The sequence below is a fragment of the Pseudophryne corroboree genome, chromosome 5, assembly GCF_028390025.1.
Source record: "Pseudophryne corroboree isolate aPseCor3 chromosome 5, aPseCor3.hap2, whole genome shotgun sequence".
Taxonomy (NCBI): domain Eukaryota; kingdom Metazoa; phylum Chordata; class Amphibia; order Anura; family Myobatrachidae; genus Pseudophryne; species Pseudophryne corroboree.
Genome location: NC_086448.1, coordinates 349,773,552 through 349,792,165, shown reverse-complemented (window position 1 = coordinate 349,792,165; position 18,614 = coordinate 349,773,552). Strand labels below are relative to the sequence as shown.

The 18,614-nt window shown below is 41.8% G+C and overlaps 1 protein-coding gene across 5 annotated transcripts in view; it reads right to left on the bottom strand.

Moving 5' to 3' along the window:
• Positions 1-4,246: 4,246 nt before the first annotated feature.
• Positions 4,247-18,614, bottom strand: part of GRB10 (growth factor receptor bound protein 10) — a 474,936-nt gene continuing 460,568 nt past the window's right edge. For all 5 annotated transcript variants that reach the window (XM_063922618.1, XM_063922620.1, XM_063922619.1 and 2 more), the window contains one exon: positions 4,247-5,689. In XM_063922618.1, the coding sequence (XP_063778688.1) occupies positions 5,543-5,689 (147 nt within the window). In that variant the 3' untranslated portion in view covers positions 4,247-5,542. The remainder of the gene's footprint in view (positions 5,690-18,614) is intronic.

Below are 18,614 nucleotides of genomic sequence, written 5' to 3'. Positions count from 1 at the left end.
AAGGTGTATATGAAACAAATGCATTCTGTGCTTAGACTTGGGTCCCATCACCATGATAGCTCATTATGGTATAGAATTATTCCAAAATACGGAAAAATCTGATATCCAAAATACTTCTGGTCCCAAGCATTTTGGATATGGGATACTCAACCTGTATCACCTTCTAATCTTTTCAATTTCACGCTCATCTTTTATTTATTTTTTAATACACTTTAATGGCATGTCACCATTCCACTATTGGTAAAATACTGCACCTACGTGAAATTAGCAACGGTTAAAGACAACTTGTAACACTGAAACTGGAGTTTTACATAAATGGGACTTAACATGAGACACAGACAATACAAACCCCACTGCTATAACTTTATTATGTGTTTCAATCATGCTATTTAAGACCATGTGCTATATTGTGATATATTACAATCGTTTTGCCTGTTATAGGATTCCGATTTAAGGTTTCCATAAACAGGGTCTAAATTGGACGTGTGACTGTAAGAAAGTGCATTTTTACAACAAAGCTATCGCTGTTTACTTTAAATAATCACTGAAAAATTAAATTCCCCAAGTGGCACATTTTTTCAATGTTTGCACAACAATACATGATCCTTATGTTTTTATGAAGGAACACATTTTGGAAACTATTAAGAGTTTTCTGTATGGAGTATAACCCCCCCCCCCCCCCCACATAGCATCTGGCTTAAATCCTTCTCTTAACTTTGTATATTTACCAGAACACTACAACAGTCAGAAGCCATGTTCATTTTACCCCATACCGCAGGATGCAATAACATTTATACAAAACATGCTTTGCACTGACCTAGACAAATGGGCAAATAAAATTTGAACCACTATGGAGATGTATGTTGCAGTGTTAATACATTTTTTCTATGACTTCCATCTGTTTTACAGAGTTGAATAGAAAATATACATGACATAACTGCAGCGTTAAAGCTTGGGCAAGTTATTTATACAATATGCCGCAGTTTTTCATGGTAACGGGAAACACTGCTCTAATCTATTATCTAAGCACCTTCCTATCTCCAGTCCTCAGGGAACCCTAACAGTGCATTTTTCCAATCAGTCATGCATACTCCTGCACAAGCATGCAGTATGGACTAGAACAGGCCTGGCCAACCTGTGGCTCTCCAGCTGTTGTGAAACCACATGTCCCAAAATGCCCTGCCACAGTTTTGCTACTATGGAAATCTAAAACTGTGGTATGGCATGCTGGGATGTGTACTGTAGTTTCACAACAGCTGGAAAGCCACAGCTTGGCCAGGCCTGGACTAGACAAACGGACTTGGCCAACCTTAGGCCCCGATACACCAGTAAGCAATTGGGGCAATTTGACATTTTGCAGATTTTTGTGTAAAGAAATCTGCAGTGTACTGTATGGGGTTCACAGGTCACAGATTCCAACCAAAAAGGGATTTGAATTTGTAAATCATGTTTTTAAACATGTTGACTTTCACAGATCAATTGGGACTGTAGATTTCTAGTGTATGGTAACATTCAGCAGGTTTGCAGACTATTACTAGAAATGTCTTGAGTCTTTCAAGATTGGCAGATCTGTATTTGATGAAAATTATCTGCAAATCACTGAAAAATATCTGTAATGTATGCACACAGATTAGTGGATTAGAAGAATTTTTTTTCTTGAAAATTAAAATGTTGGGGTTTGATGGCCATTACAGTACCACACATTAGATCACACTTGAAAAGATTGCACACTACTATATGGTCTGCTAAATAACCCAAATTATTAAGCTGTATTGCTCGCTGTTCTGATTGTTCAAAAACAAATCAGTGTAAAATCCTTTTTGCATGTTTTATCATACTGTAAGTTATGTACAAATATAAAATAAGTAGTTTTCCAGAAAACCGCTCATACATGTAAGTAGGCAGTATAAACAACTGCAAAAATTCTGGTAGCCATGAATACAAGGGGCTTATTGGTGTGTTCTTTAGAAGAGCTACAGGGAGAAACCTGTTTTATTCCAAATACATTTAGTTTTAAAGCTGGCCACAGATCTGTCAATTGTCCAGACACTAGCATCAGTTTCAGTTTGGCTAAAGCCATTGTGGTTCCCATTATACAGACTATACGGCTAGGCTCTGTAAATGTTTGTCTTTTAAACTTACCAAAAGCATACAGAAAACATTTACCCCCCAACCACAATATGAAAGATATGGATCCACTATAGCATAAAATTGCAGTTCCATTGATTTCATAGGTCTTAATCAGAACACTTGAGCTTCTTAACAAATGGCTTGCAATCCGATAAAAACATTTGAGCTTGTACTTATGGTGCTCTCTATGCTCCTTAAAAAATGCACAAAGTATAAAACCTGATGGAGATAAAAGGGACTAACTAAAAGGCTTTGTGATACACTACAAAAGCTAATCATTTGCTGTGAAACAGCTGGAGATCCACAGATTGGCCAGGCCTGCACTCCAAAGTTGTCTGTCAGTGTTTACAGATGTAACAGTGACTGACATGTTAAAGGGTAAAATGTCAGGATTCCAACATAATAGGAGATGAAACTGGCTACTTGTGTAGCAGTGCTTTAGTTAAGATATTGAACTTTCACCAATTTTGTTAAAAACAAAAATAGGAAATGTTTGACACACTAGCTGCTGTGGAACTACACATCCCAGCAAGACCAGCCACAGGTTGCCTACCCGTAATATAGTTGTCTGATGTGAAGTTAGTTGGATTTGGATGGCAACCGCGTGAGAATCATAGCAAACTCATGATTGAGCGCGTAAGACAGGAAATAAAGAACCACTAAACTAATACAATTTCACAAAATTCTGGGCTGTAAAATGGAAAAAACAAAACACCAAAACCGAACAGAACAAAACAACTAAAGTGTAATGGAACTCTGTACCAATGAAAAATGAAAATACGGCCTTCTAACGGAGCGGTTATTAGTTCAATATCTTGAACAGAACTCAGCTGAAGCGAGTAATATATATATATATATATATATATATATATACATACACACACACACACACACACACACACACATATATATACACACACTGTATACATACAGGAATTGTTGTGTTGTAAGGGGGCACTCTCCAGACTTCAAAAGAAAATGATTTATTGCATAATAAGTTAAATATGCTGAGTATACCATATTGAACTTATTATACAATAACTAATCTTTGGCAGTATGGAGAGTGCCGCTTTGCAACAATTTCTATATTATGATACTTCGGTATTTGGTGGACACCCCAGCTGTTGAATTTTCTGATGATGTGAGTGCAACATGTGTGTGTGTGTATATATATATATATATATATATATAAATATAAATATAGCATTACAGCAGCAGCCGGCACTCATACAAACTAATCAGCCTGCTCCGGTGCCCAAACAGAAAAAAGCATAAAGTCCACAGGTATTTGGCACTCGGAGACAACATGTAGTGAAAAAAAGAAATTTTATCCACAAGTCAACGTTTCGGGGTTTCCCCCGTCGTCAGGAAAGCAAACAGCATACATAGCATATGTATGCTGTTTGCTGTCCTGACGACGGGGGAAACCCCGAAACGTTGACTTGTGGATAAAATTTCTCTTTTTCACTACTTGTTGTCTCCGAGTACCAAATACCTGTGGACTTATATATATATACATACATACATACATACATACATACATATACACACACGCATCCCAGACTGCTTACAAGAGAAAATTAGCTAAGAAAAAAAAAAAAAACACCTGCTGATGATACAAGATTATTTTTTGTTTGATTTCTCTGATGGGCATTTTTCTAAAAGAAACGGCTTTACCAGGCACCTTGTGAGTCTGTTTCACATAAAGAGTATAAATTAAAAAAATCGGAGAAAAAGGGCGCCTTCCACAGGAGTCACAATTTGTTTTAGAAAGTTACTGAGGGTAGAGGGTAAAGCTACATGTGGTCACATTATAATAGCAACATATTAATATGTATTTCCATAAAACAAAAAACCACTAAATGCACAGGATCCATTAATTATAATCCAAGGCTTGATAAACAAGAGTAAGAAGTACTGAACAAATCTTTCAAATGGCATTATTTCATCATTTCATGGATTCAGCAAGAAACAGCACATACTGTAATGGATCTAGGCCAAGTGCATTGTGGTCTAGCGGCAACCCCATTTATATAAAAAGTTTTGCCAGTGTTCGACATGGCATTCCATCATACTTGGAAAATACTGTATATTACAAGGAAAAAAACAAACAAAATCAAGTTTCTTCATTTTATGAGGCAAATACATGGAATATAGTAATGACAATGTGTTCCATAATCTAAAATACAGTGTTTCCATACTGTAGTTGTATGGTACAGCTGACATGTTTAACTGAAGCTTTTTGTGGTCGTGATACCCCAGTAAATATGCAGCCTTGCATTGTATTCTTCTGTAGCTCTTCTATATATAGGATTTAAACTGAGAATAGTTTAGATCAAAATCACATAAACCAGTAATTTGTTACATTAAATTCCCATTTTCAAAAGAGCATCATAGCAATCACTGAGTGTCCCCCTATGGCAGTGGAAGCCTCAGGGGTCTAAAAGCTACACAAAAAAAATATATATATATTGTTTAAAAATCCATTAAACGGATATTCTAGGTAGACAATACGCCCCGCCCCCTCCAATACTCAGCCTCTTCTAAAAGAACATGGCCGTTGAGCCTCGTATTGTATTATAAACAGTGACATTTCCTGATAAACAAGACAGGCTGACTTTAAGGTAGAAAGAAACTGTAGTTCAAACATTTATGCATAGTTATCACTTACAGACTCAAGCTTATTAGGACAGACATTTAACAGCCATTTTGCTTATTAGTGAATGAGAAAAAGGAATAAGATCTGCTTCCATCTCCTGCTCAGTTTTCCAAAAGATGCATGCAGGTGACAGGAGCATAAGTCTTGGCAGAAAATTCTTGATTGTTTTTCTTCCCCCATAATCCTTTTAGGTTGTAGCATTTCATACTTTCCAGCATACCAAATTGCTGCTTGAACTAAAATGCCACACTAGCTTTTTAAAAATTCTGTAATACATAAATCGAAAAAAAACCCAAAAAACAAAAAAAACAGGAGTGCAAAAATGTATTAAAAAATATATATAAGGTAAACAAACCAGTCTTAATTGTCAAGATTACTCCAGGGCAATAGTCTGTATTCCCACCCTCCCACTTGTTATACTACATCCCATTCCTATCCAACCTCTCCCAGGATTATTGTTCAAGGCTTGTTTCTGGTGAGCAGCCCAGCCTAAAAAGAAAACAGAAAGTTGTGGCTGTTTTGCATTTTTACTTCTCAGTCTACATTCCACCTTATTCTTTATGGAGATGCTAGAACATGGTGGTGTTTGGCAGATCTACAAGAAACTAGCCAAAAGTGAGGAGTTGGCACCAGTTGATTAATCCAGTCAGAAGGTGCTTGTCTAAAAACAAAAAGTCTTTCCCACCCAACATAACCCAGGCTCATCCCCATAGTCCAAATTTTCACTTTATCCAAACAGTCTTTTGTCGGAGGTCATAAGGCCACTCTGATGCAGTGGTGTTTAAGCTTGGACGGCAGGACTCCTTTGTTTAGCTGATAAAACTCAACAAGTTGAATTAAATCTGTAAATTTGGTATTGCCATCATCTAGGCTAAAGAACATCTGCCCATCGTCTTCACACTGGAGGGTTAAAAATAAACAAATGTCCATAAAATGTGTAGCACATTCAATTTTAACTAAATGTTCTAACAAGTTTGTTGTATTAATTATACCAGAGGTGTGTTTTGAATACAGAGTAATACCTCTACAGACATAGCCTTGAGACCCGGGTCTCCGCTATGCCTGAACAGACCTGACCTGGGACAGATGTCCTGGGTCTATGACCCTTCTCAGTACCAGGGTTATCCCTGGAACCAACCCGGGATGCCTGCGGTCTCAAAGAAGTTGATTGGTGCGCACAGAAGTGCTTAGACTGAAGACCCGGTTGTGGTGTGAATGGCGAAGACCCGGGTATAACCCAGGTCCATCATCCAGGTGTGGTAGGGGTTAAGTGCTTCAACCCATGTTTAGTATCCGGGATCCGAGCTGGGTTAAAGTCGTGGTTTATGTCTGAAAGGGACAGAACAGGAGCCTCAAATCACCATCTATACTTTTGGGAACCTGCATCCTTTCAATATCAACTTCTCAATCTGTAGCTTTCCACTTACATCCATTACACTCATCTTTGAATGATTCTGTACTACTATAGAATTTCAATGATTTGATTGACATGCTATTGTGTACCCACACACTTCAAAACTATGGACATCCTGGATGATTAGCCAATAGTGAGTGACTACTTTAGTACTGGAAGAGGGACATTTATAAAAATCCTTGATAAAGTCTTCAGTAGCAGGACTGCAATATTGATTAGGCTATGGGTGTACTTCATGTCAAATACATACTGTATACTTTGTGATGGACATTGCTGCTTTAAGTAACACAAAGCTGTCAATGAGGAGTGAATGATACAAGTTTAGTAAACAATTTGCAGGGTATAATGCTGTTCAGTAAAGGGGGAGGGGATAAAAATGAAACATCACTATATTATAATGAAATATAGAGTAGGAGGGCAGGGCAGTAGCATAGAGTAGGAGGGCAGGGCAGTAGCATAGAGTAGGAGGGCAGGTCAGTAGCATACAGCAGCCTACAGCTCACTATATGCAAACCGCCCCCCCCCCCCCAAAAAAAAAAAACCCAACCACCATTAGCCAAGCACTGATCATAACATGTACAAAATGACTGATACACTGTACTGTTTGAGCTTCTTGCTCAGTACCAGCAGAATTGTAGTCACATGGTATGGGATGTGGCTCCTGTACTCTACTTTTTAACAATATTGAACTGAAGTACGTTCTTGGTTACATATGCCAGTGACACGTCATTCCGAGTTATAAACAATTGTGTAGCTCAGGGTTTACCACACTACGCCATTACTGTCCAGGTTTTAAGAATCTCTGTGCTCGAGTCCAGAAGGTTAAATAAAATAAAATATTCTCACACAGGAAATGACACATACAAGCGCCAGCTGTTTAACGGTCTAAAAAAATGCAAAGATTTGTAATAACAACATGTAATGAAATTAACAAACAATACGTCCCTTGTTGAATGGTTAATACCCTTGCATTATCCCTCCATGATTGAAGCAATCCGTTCTCTGTTTAGTTCATGTAATAAAAAAATACCAATGTGTAGTTTTGTTTCAAGAGATTACAGTAAAAAGTACATTTTGTGCAAGAGATCAATAATCTAAAGAGAGGAATTCAGCTGGAACTAAGATTCCAACCCAAAGGGAGAAAGGTGGCGTACAATACTCACAATTTGACCCCCTTTACTGTGCTCAAAGATTTCTTTGGATTTACTATTTGTGTTATTATCTTCCAAACGGGTCTACTACATTTTGCCAGCGCTTGGGATCCCGGTGCCCAGCATACCGGCGCGCTGGGATCCCGGTGACCACCTGCATTCAGGCAGCTGGGAGAGCACAAAACCGCACCTTGCGGGCTCGCTGTGGGCACGGTGGCGCGCCAGGCTATTTATTTCCCCTCCAGTGGTGTCGTGGACACTCCAAGAGGGAGAATAGTTGTCGGTATACTGGCTGTCGGGATCCCGGCGCTGGTATGGTGAGCGCCGGGATCCCGACAGCTGGCATATCAAATGCCTCCCCTTCCAAACAGGTGTGTAAAGTGTAATAGTGTATCCCAATGATTCTCTTTAATGGTTGTAGATAGACTTTTAAAGATATCTTTAACATACAGATGTACATATCAGTTATAAATGGTCAGCGCACCACACTCAATTAAAAATGTATTTTGACTCCTATCAATGCTTCTTTAGGCTTCTCAATGTGGCAGTCATATAGTATCAATAGTTCTAATACTGAATTCATAGTTAAAATGAAATTTGGATGTAATCCAGTTTCGCTAAAAAAAACAAAAAAACAAAACACAACCACACAAAAAATAATTTCTAAATAACAGGCGAAAACAGGAGTTCTGGTAGACTTACCGTTGAGAACATTTTCTCCAAAGTCCACAGTATCCACAGGATATACCTTAGGTTGTAGGTGGTGTCAGAGGAATGGGCACAAAACAGTTAAAGCTTTTCCACTCCCAAGATGCAACGGTCCAGCCTCCCTATAACCCCAACTCTTGGCTCAGGGAATTCAGTTTGTTACAAAGCTCAAGGCAGGAGCAGGCTTATCGAGAAGACCGAACTATTCAGGCGAAAAGAACATACACACTTCTATACTAGAAAGGAGGAAGAGGTTAGTAAGTGTAAAGATTCTCAAATCAGGTGCGTCAGGGTGGGTTACCTGTGGATACTGTGGACTTTGGAGAAACAAAGTTATCAACGGTAAGTCTACCATAACTCCTGTTTTCTGCTTCAAGCTCCACAGTAGTATCCACAGGACATACCTTGGGATGTCCCAAAACAGCAAGTACGGAAGTACGTAAGTAACAAGTAAGTACGCAAGTAAGTACGCAAGTAAGTACGGAAGTAAGTAAGTACGCAAGTAACAGCAAGTACGGAAGGGGACGCTCCCGATTAGACAGGAGAATCCTTCACCCAAATGCAGCATCCTGAGAGGCAAAGGTATCAATTCATAATGTCTATTGTATACCATGTGGCTACCTTACAGAGTTACTCAGCTGAGGCACCACAGTGGGCTGCCCATGTAGAACCTACTGAACGTACCTTGGTAGAACGTGCAGTCATTATCTGGGATAGGGAGATCAGTTTGAGAGTATGCTTCTGACAGAGTAATCCGAAGCCATCTAGCTGATGTTTGTTTATTGGCAGGCCATCCTCTCTTGTGAAATCCGTATAGAACAAAGAGTGTATGCTTCTCTGATGGCACTGGTACGATCCACGTAGTTCCTTGGAGCACGAACTACGTCCATTGATGCATCTCCCAAAGAAAGATCCAGTAACCGAAAGTCCGGAACTACTATTTCTTCATTAAGATGGAATTTAGAGACCACCTTAGGAAGATATTTAGGGGTCTATTTACTGAGCCTTGAATGGAGATAAAGTGGGAGGAGCTAAAGAACCAGCCAATCAGCTCCTAACTACCTTGCCACAGGCTGGGTCTGAAAAATGACAGTTAGGAGCTGGTTGGCTGGTACTTTATCTCTGTGTACTTTATCTCCATCTAAGGCTTAGTAAATGGACCCCATAGTTCGGAGAACCGTTCTATATGGATGGAATATCAGAAATTGAGGGCGACACGACATACCCCTAAGTCTGAAACTCTTTAAGATGAAGCAATTGCCAGTAGAAAGAACTTTCGCTGTCAACCATTTGAGATCCACATGATTCAGTAGTTCAAATGGGGCATCTTGAGGTGCCCTGAGAACTAGCCCTAGGTCCTGTAGGGGGTACAAATGGAGGTTGAATGCAAAACATTCCTTGGAAAAAAATGCGAACAACCTGTAGGTTTACAGTTTTCTTTTGGAACCATACAGTTAATGTTGATACTTGTACCTTCAAAGAAGGTAAACAGAGACCTTAGTCCTAGAATTCTTGAAACTCTGAAAGACCATGGGTCATATTTCCTGGCAGAACACCATTAAATATAAGTATGCCATGTCCGCTAACAGATGCGAGCCGAGGATGTATCATTGCCTTAAGCACTGTTTGAATTACCGCCTGTGAAAAAACCTTTTGCTGTTAGGATGGATGTTTCAAGAGTCATGCTGTCAAAGATGATCCAGGTGTATGTATAGACAGGGACCCTGGATTAGTAGATCTGGATGTTGATGCAGTATGAATGTAGTGTCCACGGAAAGCCATTGCAGATCTGTGTACCAATTTCATCTGGGCCATGCTGGAGCTATTACTATCATGGCGCCACCTTCCTGTGAATGTTCTAATCACCCCAGATTAAATTTTAATTTCACTGACAGAGCATCCATGAAAATTCCTTCGAGAACCTTCATTCTTGACCCGTATGCCTTGCTGTTCTGACTAAGGCCGTGAGGTCTACTTCCAGCAGTCCCCACTTGTTGACCAGAATCTGAAAGACTTCTGGATGCAAGACCCATTCATCTCCATGAATGTCGTACCAGTTGAGAAAATACGCTTCCCATTTTAGGACTCCGGGTATGAATACCGCTGGATGATTAAATTTGCCTACCATAACGTGCGGTTTACTTCCTCCATTGCCATCCGACTGCGAGTGCCTCTTTGTTGACTGAGGTAGGCTACTGCCGTGGCATTGTCCGACTGAATCTGAATCGGTTTGCCATGAAGTATTTCTTTTGCCTGGGTGAGTGCCATATAGATGGCCCCAAGTTGCAGGACATTGATTGGCAGACAACTTTCTTCCTTAGTTCAACGCCTCTAGAGAGAATACTGTTCTGTTATGGCTGCCCAGCCTAGGAGACTGGCATCCGTTGTCAGAAGCACCCAGTCTGAGATAAAAAAAGGTTGATCTTTGTCTAGATAGGATGTCTGTTGCCACCAGGCTAATGACTGACGGAACTTCCTATGGAACAGTATTTGACTTTTCATCGTCTAATGCTGTCCATTCCATTTGGAGAGAATCATATGTTGAAGGGGTCTTGAATGGAACTGAGCATATTCTGACATGTCGAAATGTTGAGACCATGGATCCCAGAATCTGCATTGCTGCATGTATGGATACTCAGAATATGTAGCAATCCGCAAATTCTCATTTGTATCATGGATATTTTGTTCCAGAGGTAAAAAGATTTTCTGAAGACTGGTATCCAAGACAGCCCCTAGGTGCGTCATCTATTGGGATGGGACTAGGGTAGACTTTGTCCAATTTATGAGCCAGCCATAAGCCTGTAGGCAGGCTATTGTCACTTGTAGATGGCAGTAAACAGTTTCCTGAGATTGTGCCAGGATTAGCAGGTCGTCTAGACATGGGAAGAACCTTATTCCCTGATGAAGAGAAGCTGTCATCACCACCATAAGTTTTGTTAAATACCCTTGGAGCTGTGGCAAGTCCAAAGGGAAGAGCATGAAACTGTAAATGTTGCTGGAAGATTGCGAACCTGGGATAGCACTGATGGGAAGGTGCTATTAGTACATGTAGGTAGACATCGTGAATATCCAGGGACACCATGACATCCTCCGGCTCCATTGCAAGGACAATGGTTCATCATGTTTACATATGGAATTGAAACACCCACATTGAGAATGGGACGGTGAGGACCATTTGGTTTCTGAACCAGGAATAGGTTGGAATAGAAACCTAATCCTCGTTGTGCTGAGGGAACTGGTAATATCACTCCTGATTGTAGCAACTTCTGAATTGCATTTCATAGAGCCCTGGCCTTTCGTTGCCACAGGAGGCGGGCTGGTACAAAAAGATGGTTGAGAGGGGGGCACCTCTTGAGGGAGAAGGCACACCCGTGAGACCCCGCTTCTTGCACCCAGGTAACTGTGGTAGACTGCTGCCAAGCCTGTGCCAATTGTTGAAGTCTGCCTCCCACCATGGGGTTTCCTAGGTGGAGACCCATGTCATCAGGCCAACAGATTGTCCTCTGGTTTAGAAGTCGGGCGTCTGGTTGACTAAGCCTATTTGGTCTTAGTCCCACAAGATTTATCTTAAGACCGCTTTACCTTGAGACCGAAAGTACCAGCAAACAGGAAACCTGGTGGGGTTTGCTTTAAATGTCTAAGAAAAAACCCAGTATTTTTGAAATTTGCTTCAGACATTATAATATTGTTCAATTCTGTACCAAACAAAATATTTCCAACAAAAGGCAGGGATTCTAGTACCTTCTTGTCGAGTCAGCCTTCCCTGACCATAGACAAACAGCTCTGCGAGCTGATGCTGAAGAACCTGACGCTTCAGAAGCTAATATACCCATATCCAAGGCTTCTTTTTCATAAAAAACAGCTGCCTGTTTTATATTAGCTATATGGGATAACTCTTGTTGCCATAACTTTGTACCCTTGTTGCCATAACTTTGAAAACCTTTTCTAAAGCTTCCGCCCTGTCTGCCACTGCTTTAGACACCCAAGCTGTGTACTTGCCCCTGTTAGGGAGAAACCAGTCTTAAGATAATAATCAATTTTTCTGTCTGTTACATCATAATCATATACTGATGTTGAAGGCAGAGGTAATGTGGATTTACCCACCAGTTGCACTACGTGAACCTTGGGAGGAACTTCCCTTTTTAAACAGTCCGCATGTTTTTGAACATTTAAAGACAGGAGGCCCTTTCAATGAAAGAATGGATTTTTACTGCACAAATAAACTTGGGTATACCTACTGAGGTACGGTACAGTACTCCTCTTCATGCCAACTCAGAGTGAGAGCATCCAGCTTCATCATCTGAAGTATTCTTGTATTCTGAAAACTGTAGACTGTGAGGATGGTGCTCCATGTCTATCCGTTTTCAGGACCCTGGGTCCGCTTGAACAGGTTCCTGGCTTAAGGACAGTTTGTGGTTTTTCATGAAACTATAATAGTTTACACATAACCCATGTACCAGGTCCTAAGGAGTTAACTCTGCTTCGCAGAACAAACATGATGATATTGTATGTGCTGCCTCGTTACCCTTGCCTACAGCAACAATATTATTATTCACACAATCAGTGTAATACCATGCATCAAAGTGAGTCTTTACTTTATGCCTATTTAAAGTGAAGCACAATCAGAACCTGCCCTGCTTGCACCAGCATAGAGGGTATAAACCAAGAGATATATATCAACACTGTCAGAAAGAAAAGTTTAAAGTCAGGCAGCAGCACTAGCAAACAGTCACATAATGCATTAGTATACAATTGCAAAATGAGCACATTTTTCAACTACACAATACATTACAGTAGGTAGGCAAAAACATTACTGTATTTACCTGGCTTTAATGAGCAGCATACCAGGAAATTAGCGTATCTAGACGCACAGTGAATAATATAGCAATATATGTTCAGTGTCACTCATTTGCATTAGGCACCTATTCACTACGCAATACCGCCAAGGTAGGTAGGAAACTAGTGCTGTATCACCTGCCTCAGAGGAGCAGGAATACAGGGAGACTTTAACACCACTTCCGTATTAGACCATGCCGCTAAATAATGGCTAACAGAACCAGACGCGCCAGTGAACACAGCTGCACAGCGACTCTGCATGAGCTGAATATCTTTGCGTCTCAGACGGAATTGGGAATTTCAGTTCATGGCGGAAAACTCGGAGGAAACTGGCCATAAACGGGGGACGGGGGGTGTTCAGGGGAGTGCCTTACTCCCCCACTGCAGACATCCGCCCCATGGATCGCGGCCTCTTATTAATCCCCAGAGCCTATGCTCCTGAGGTCTTGCGCTGGTGCATGTGAGTTGAACGACTGCATCAGCGACTGTCCGGTAGTCTCTCCCGAGACAGTAAGGCTGCATTATATGAGTCTTAAACCGCTGCCGGAAACAGACGCCTTACCTTCTCCATGTGCTCCGGCTGCAGCCTAGGATCGTTAGTGTGGACTTGCTAGTACATTCAGCTGGCACCCGCCGAGACAGCAGTGTTTACACAAAAGGTAACTTGCGACATCGGCGGGAAGTTGTTGGAGTGACTCTTTCCTTTATGCACTTAAGACTCATAGAAAAGCCGCTCAAAAAAAAAAATACTATATATAAGACATCCACAAAGTGTTCTACAGTGACCAAGCTCCTGTTGCACCAAACAAAAAACTGAATTCCCTGAGCCAGGAGGCGGGGTTATATGGAGGCTGGACCGCAGCATCCTGGGAGCTCAAAAGCTTTAATCGTTTGGTGCCCGTTCCTCTGACCCCACCTACAACTCAAGATATATCCTGTTGATACTACTATGGACCCTGAAGGAGAAAGTCAAGATTTTTAACAGAGTTTTATTGTGTGTGAATATTTGAATTATATTCTGTATTTCCATTAATTGGTAAAGTTTTTATGTATATATTTAATTTACTGCACCAAGAATAATTTTTATAAGATTTTTAGTAGTTTTCAGGGAGACGGTGGAACACAGGAGGTACAGCCGATCCTGATTGATACGTACATGCATCACTTCTGGTTCCAGTAATAGACTCTAGGACCCTTTAGCAGGTTAAACGCATGTGCCCCTTTCTGGTAGAGGCCAGTGACACGAAAACATCACTCCTGGTATTAGCTGTGAATGGCTCGATACCAACTAAAAGGACGTTTTAGTGGTGTTAATTAAATCTTCCACATTATAAAGCAATTGGGGATCCCAGTGAGTTTTTAGAAGGCCCGTCAATGCATGTTAGAATTTTTTTGTGTGTGCATCATACAGTAGTTTCAATTTCCAGCCTCATTTTGATTGGCGGCTTCACAGTTAAATACCATCTGGCCTACAGTTCCCACTTGTCTTGAAAAAGGCTCCTATAGAGCTGAAACACATTGACCAGACAGGGCACTATGAGCTTTAACCAGCACTTTGAGATACTAGAGGTATGCCAAATCTGCGCCCATTAGATTGTACGGGTTCCATCTTCTGAGCACGGGTGGATTTTTACCACTTGTTTTAACTAATTCAACAAGTCTTTGGATTATTGTATTTGTTACAGTTAGTCTAACTGTTGCATATTTGCTGTGAAAAAAAAAATATATATTTTTTTAACAGAGGCCACTGGATAACATCCATGTTTCTTTTTAAGGAACTATTGGAAGTATATGACTAATAACCTGCCACATTGAGACGCCTAAAGAAACCTTGATACATATAAAAATATACGTTATGGTAAGAACTTACCGTTGATAACAGTATTTCTCCTAAGTCCACAGGTTCCACAGAATAACAATGGGATATGATGGAGCGACAGCGGATTGGCACCAAACGATCAAAAGCTTTCAGGCCTCCCAGGATGAAACGGGCCTGTCCATGTATCCCCTCCCACTGGCTCAGGCAAATCAGTTGTATTCCAAAGCAGTAGGCAGGAGCATCATGTAGAGCCCTAATCAGGCGAGAAGAACACACATGCCCACCCTTCCGTACAAGAAGGAAGAGGTTAGTGAGAAGGATCCTCAAATCATGTGCGTCAGGGTGGGATCCCTGTGGGACCTGTGGACTTAGGAGAAATACCGTTATCAACGGGAAGTTCCTACCATAACGTATATTTCTCCGGCAGGGTCCACAGGTTATCCACAGGATAACAATGGGATTTCCCAAGGCAATTTAGTGGTGGGGACGCTCCTGATTGGACAGGAGAACCTTACGCCCGAATTCAGCATCACGAGAGGCAAAAGTATCCAAGGCACAATGTCTAATAAATGTGTTAATGGAAGACCATGTGGCTGCCTTACATATCTGTTCTGCTGAAGCACCATGTTGTGCTGCCCATGAAGGACCTACCTTACGAGTAGAGTGAGCAGAGACATTAGCCGGAACAGGGAGATCAGCTTGAGAGTATGCTTCTGAAATAGTCATTCGAAGCCATCTTGCCAGCGTCTGTTTAGTAGCAGGCCATCCTCTCTTGTGAAATCCGTAGAGAATAAAGAGAGAATCTGGTACGATCCACATAGATCCTTAATGCCCAGACTACGTCCAGCGACACATCTCCCGCAGAAAGTCCCGATACCTGAAAAGCCGGGACTACAATTTCTTCATTAAGGTAGAATTTAGACACCACCTTAGGAAAATACCCAGACCTAGTTCTAAGAACTGCTTTATCTGGATAAAAAAAAAAATCAGAAAAGGAGAACGACATGACAGTGCTCCTAAATCTGACACTCTTCTAGCTGATGCCATAGTCAGTAGAAAGAGAACTTTAGCTGTCAACCATTTAAGATCCACTTTATTAAGTGGTTAAAACGGAGCAACTTTAAGAGCTTTCAGGACTAGACTTAAGTCCCAAGGTGCTGTAGGAGGAACAAAAGGAGGTTGAATGCGCAGCATTCCCTGTAAAAAAGTACGCACATCCTGTAAATTGGCAATTTTGGGGGGGAACCATACAGTCAATGCTGATACTTGAACTCTCAAGGAAGCCACCTTCAAACCTTTATCCATTCCTGCCTGAAGGAAAGCTAAAACCCTGGAAACTCAAAGATTTCGGGTCCATACTTCTTTCGCTGCACCAATGAATATAGGCCTGCCATATTCAGTGATAAAAACGAGCTAAGGAGGGTTTCCTTGCTCTGAGCATTGTTTGAATTACCTGTTGTGAGAACCCTCTTGACTTCAGGATAGAGGTTTCCAGAGCCACGCCGTCAAAGACAGTCGATCCAGATGTCTGTGATAACAAGGACCCTGCATTATTAGATCTGGACGTTGAAGGAGCAGAAGTGGAGCATCCATCGACATTCTCTGCAGATCTGTGTACCAATGCCTTCTGGGCCAAGCTGGAGCTATTAGAATCATGGCACCCTTTGCTTGCTTTATTTCCCTCACCACCCTGGGTAACAGGATGATCGGAGGAAACAAACGCCAGATGAAAGTCCCATTTCACTGACAAGGCGTCCACAAAGATCGCTTTGGGATCCTTTGTTCTTGACCCGTATGCGGGCACTTTGTTGGTCAGAAGGGACGCTATGAGATCTATCTCTGGCAATCCCCACTTGCCTACTAGAGTCTGAAAGACCTCCGGGTGTAGAGCCCATTCGCTTGCCTGAATCTCGTGTCGACTGAGAAAGTCCGCTTCCCAGTCTAGGACTCCCGGAACGAATACTGCGGACAAGGCTGGGAGATGGAGTTCTGCCCACTTTAGAATGTGACTTACCTCCTTCACTGCTGTTTGGCTGCGGATTCCTCCCCGATGGTTGAGGTACGCTACTGCTGTTGCATTGTCCGAGTGGATCTGAACTGGTTTTCCTTGAAGAGCGTCCTTTGCCTGAATCAGTGCCATGTATATGGCCCGAAGTTCTAACAGGTTTATTGGCAAGCAACTTTCTTCTGTGGTCCATTGTCCCTGGAACCATAATTTTCCGGACACTGAAGACTGGCATCTGTTGTCAGTATCTCCCAATCTGATATCAAAAAAGGGTCTCCCCTTGACTAGATGGGAAGTCTGTAGCCACCAGGCTAATGACTTTCTTACTTTTCCTGAAAGTACCATAGTCTGTTTATTTATTGTCAGATGTACTCCATTCCATCTGGCCAGAATCAGATGCTGCAGAGGTCTTGAATGGAAATGTGCATACTCCACCATGTTGAACGTTGACACCATCAAACCCATCACTCGCATTGCTGCGTGAATTGATACTGTTTGACTGTGTAACAACTCCTGAGTCCTTGACTGTACCTTAGATATCTTGTTCCGAAGTAAAAATACTTTCTACAAACTTGAATCCAGTACAGCCTAGTGAGTCATACGTTGTGACAGAACCAGAGACGACTTTGCCCAATTTATAAACCACCAGTGCCTCTGCAGACGGCACAGGAGCAATTCCTGTGATTGTGCCAGGATTAAAAGGTCGTCGAGGTATGGAAAAATTCTTATCCCCTGCTTGCGGGAATAAGCTGCCATAACCACCATGATCTTAGTAAATACTCTGGGGGCTATGGCTAACCCAAAGGGTAAAGCCTGAAACTGAAAATGCTGCTGGAGGATGGCGAACCTGAGATAACACTGATGGGACAGTGCTATAGGAACATGAAGGTATGCATCTTGAATATCCACGGATACCATATAGTCCCCTAGTTCCAAGGCCAAAAACTATGGAGCATAACATCTCCATGTGAAACCGTGGTACCTAAATGTATTTGTTTAGAATTTTGAGATCGAGAATGGGTCGAAAAGACCCATTTGGCTTCTGAACCAAAAACAGGTTGGAGTAAAAACCCTGTCCCAGTTGTGCAGGGGGTGCTGGAATGACTACTCCTAACTGAAGCAACTTCTGAACTACTTCTTGCAAGGCCCTTGCCTTCTCCTCTACCCGGGATGGGCTGGTGCAGAAGAACGTTCGATGAGGATGCTTCTTGAAGGGGAAAACATAACCTAGAGATACTGCTTCTTGCACCCAGGCATCTTTTGTAGACTGCTTTTAGATCTGTGCAATCTGAAGAAGCCGGCACCCTACCCCGGAGTCCCCTAGGAGGAGGCCCGCACCATCAGGCTGCTGGCTTATCGTCTGGTTTGGAAGCTGGCCCTCTGGTAGCCCAATGCTTCTTTGACTTACCCAACCTATTGTATTGGGACTGCTTATGATCACTTTTTCCCTTCGCTTTTCCTTGTGACCGAAATGGCCGAAAAACTGGACTCTTAGGTTTGGGGTTATATGTGGAAGGAAACTTGACCTTCTTGGAGTCTGCTTCTGAATCCAGAATATCTGTCAATTCTTTACTATAAAGAATATTTCCAGCAAAAGGATAAGATTCCAAAACCTTCTTAGATTCTGAATCAGCTTTCTACGTACGTAACCAAAGTGCTCTGCGAGCAGCTATTGTTGAGGCTGATGCCCTAGAAGCAATAGTACCCAAATCTAATGCCGCTTCTTCCAAGACTACTGCAACCTGTTTAATATGAGCTACCTGTATATAGGATTTTTGTTCTCTAGAAGCTGAGAAAACATCCTCTTCCAGTCCATCAGCCCAGGCAGCCACTGCCTTTGCCATCCAAGCTGAAGCCATGGCTGGCCTGATGACTGTCCGAGACAGAGAAAA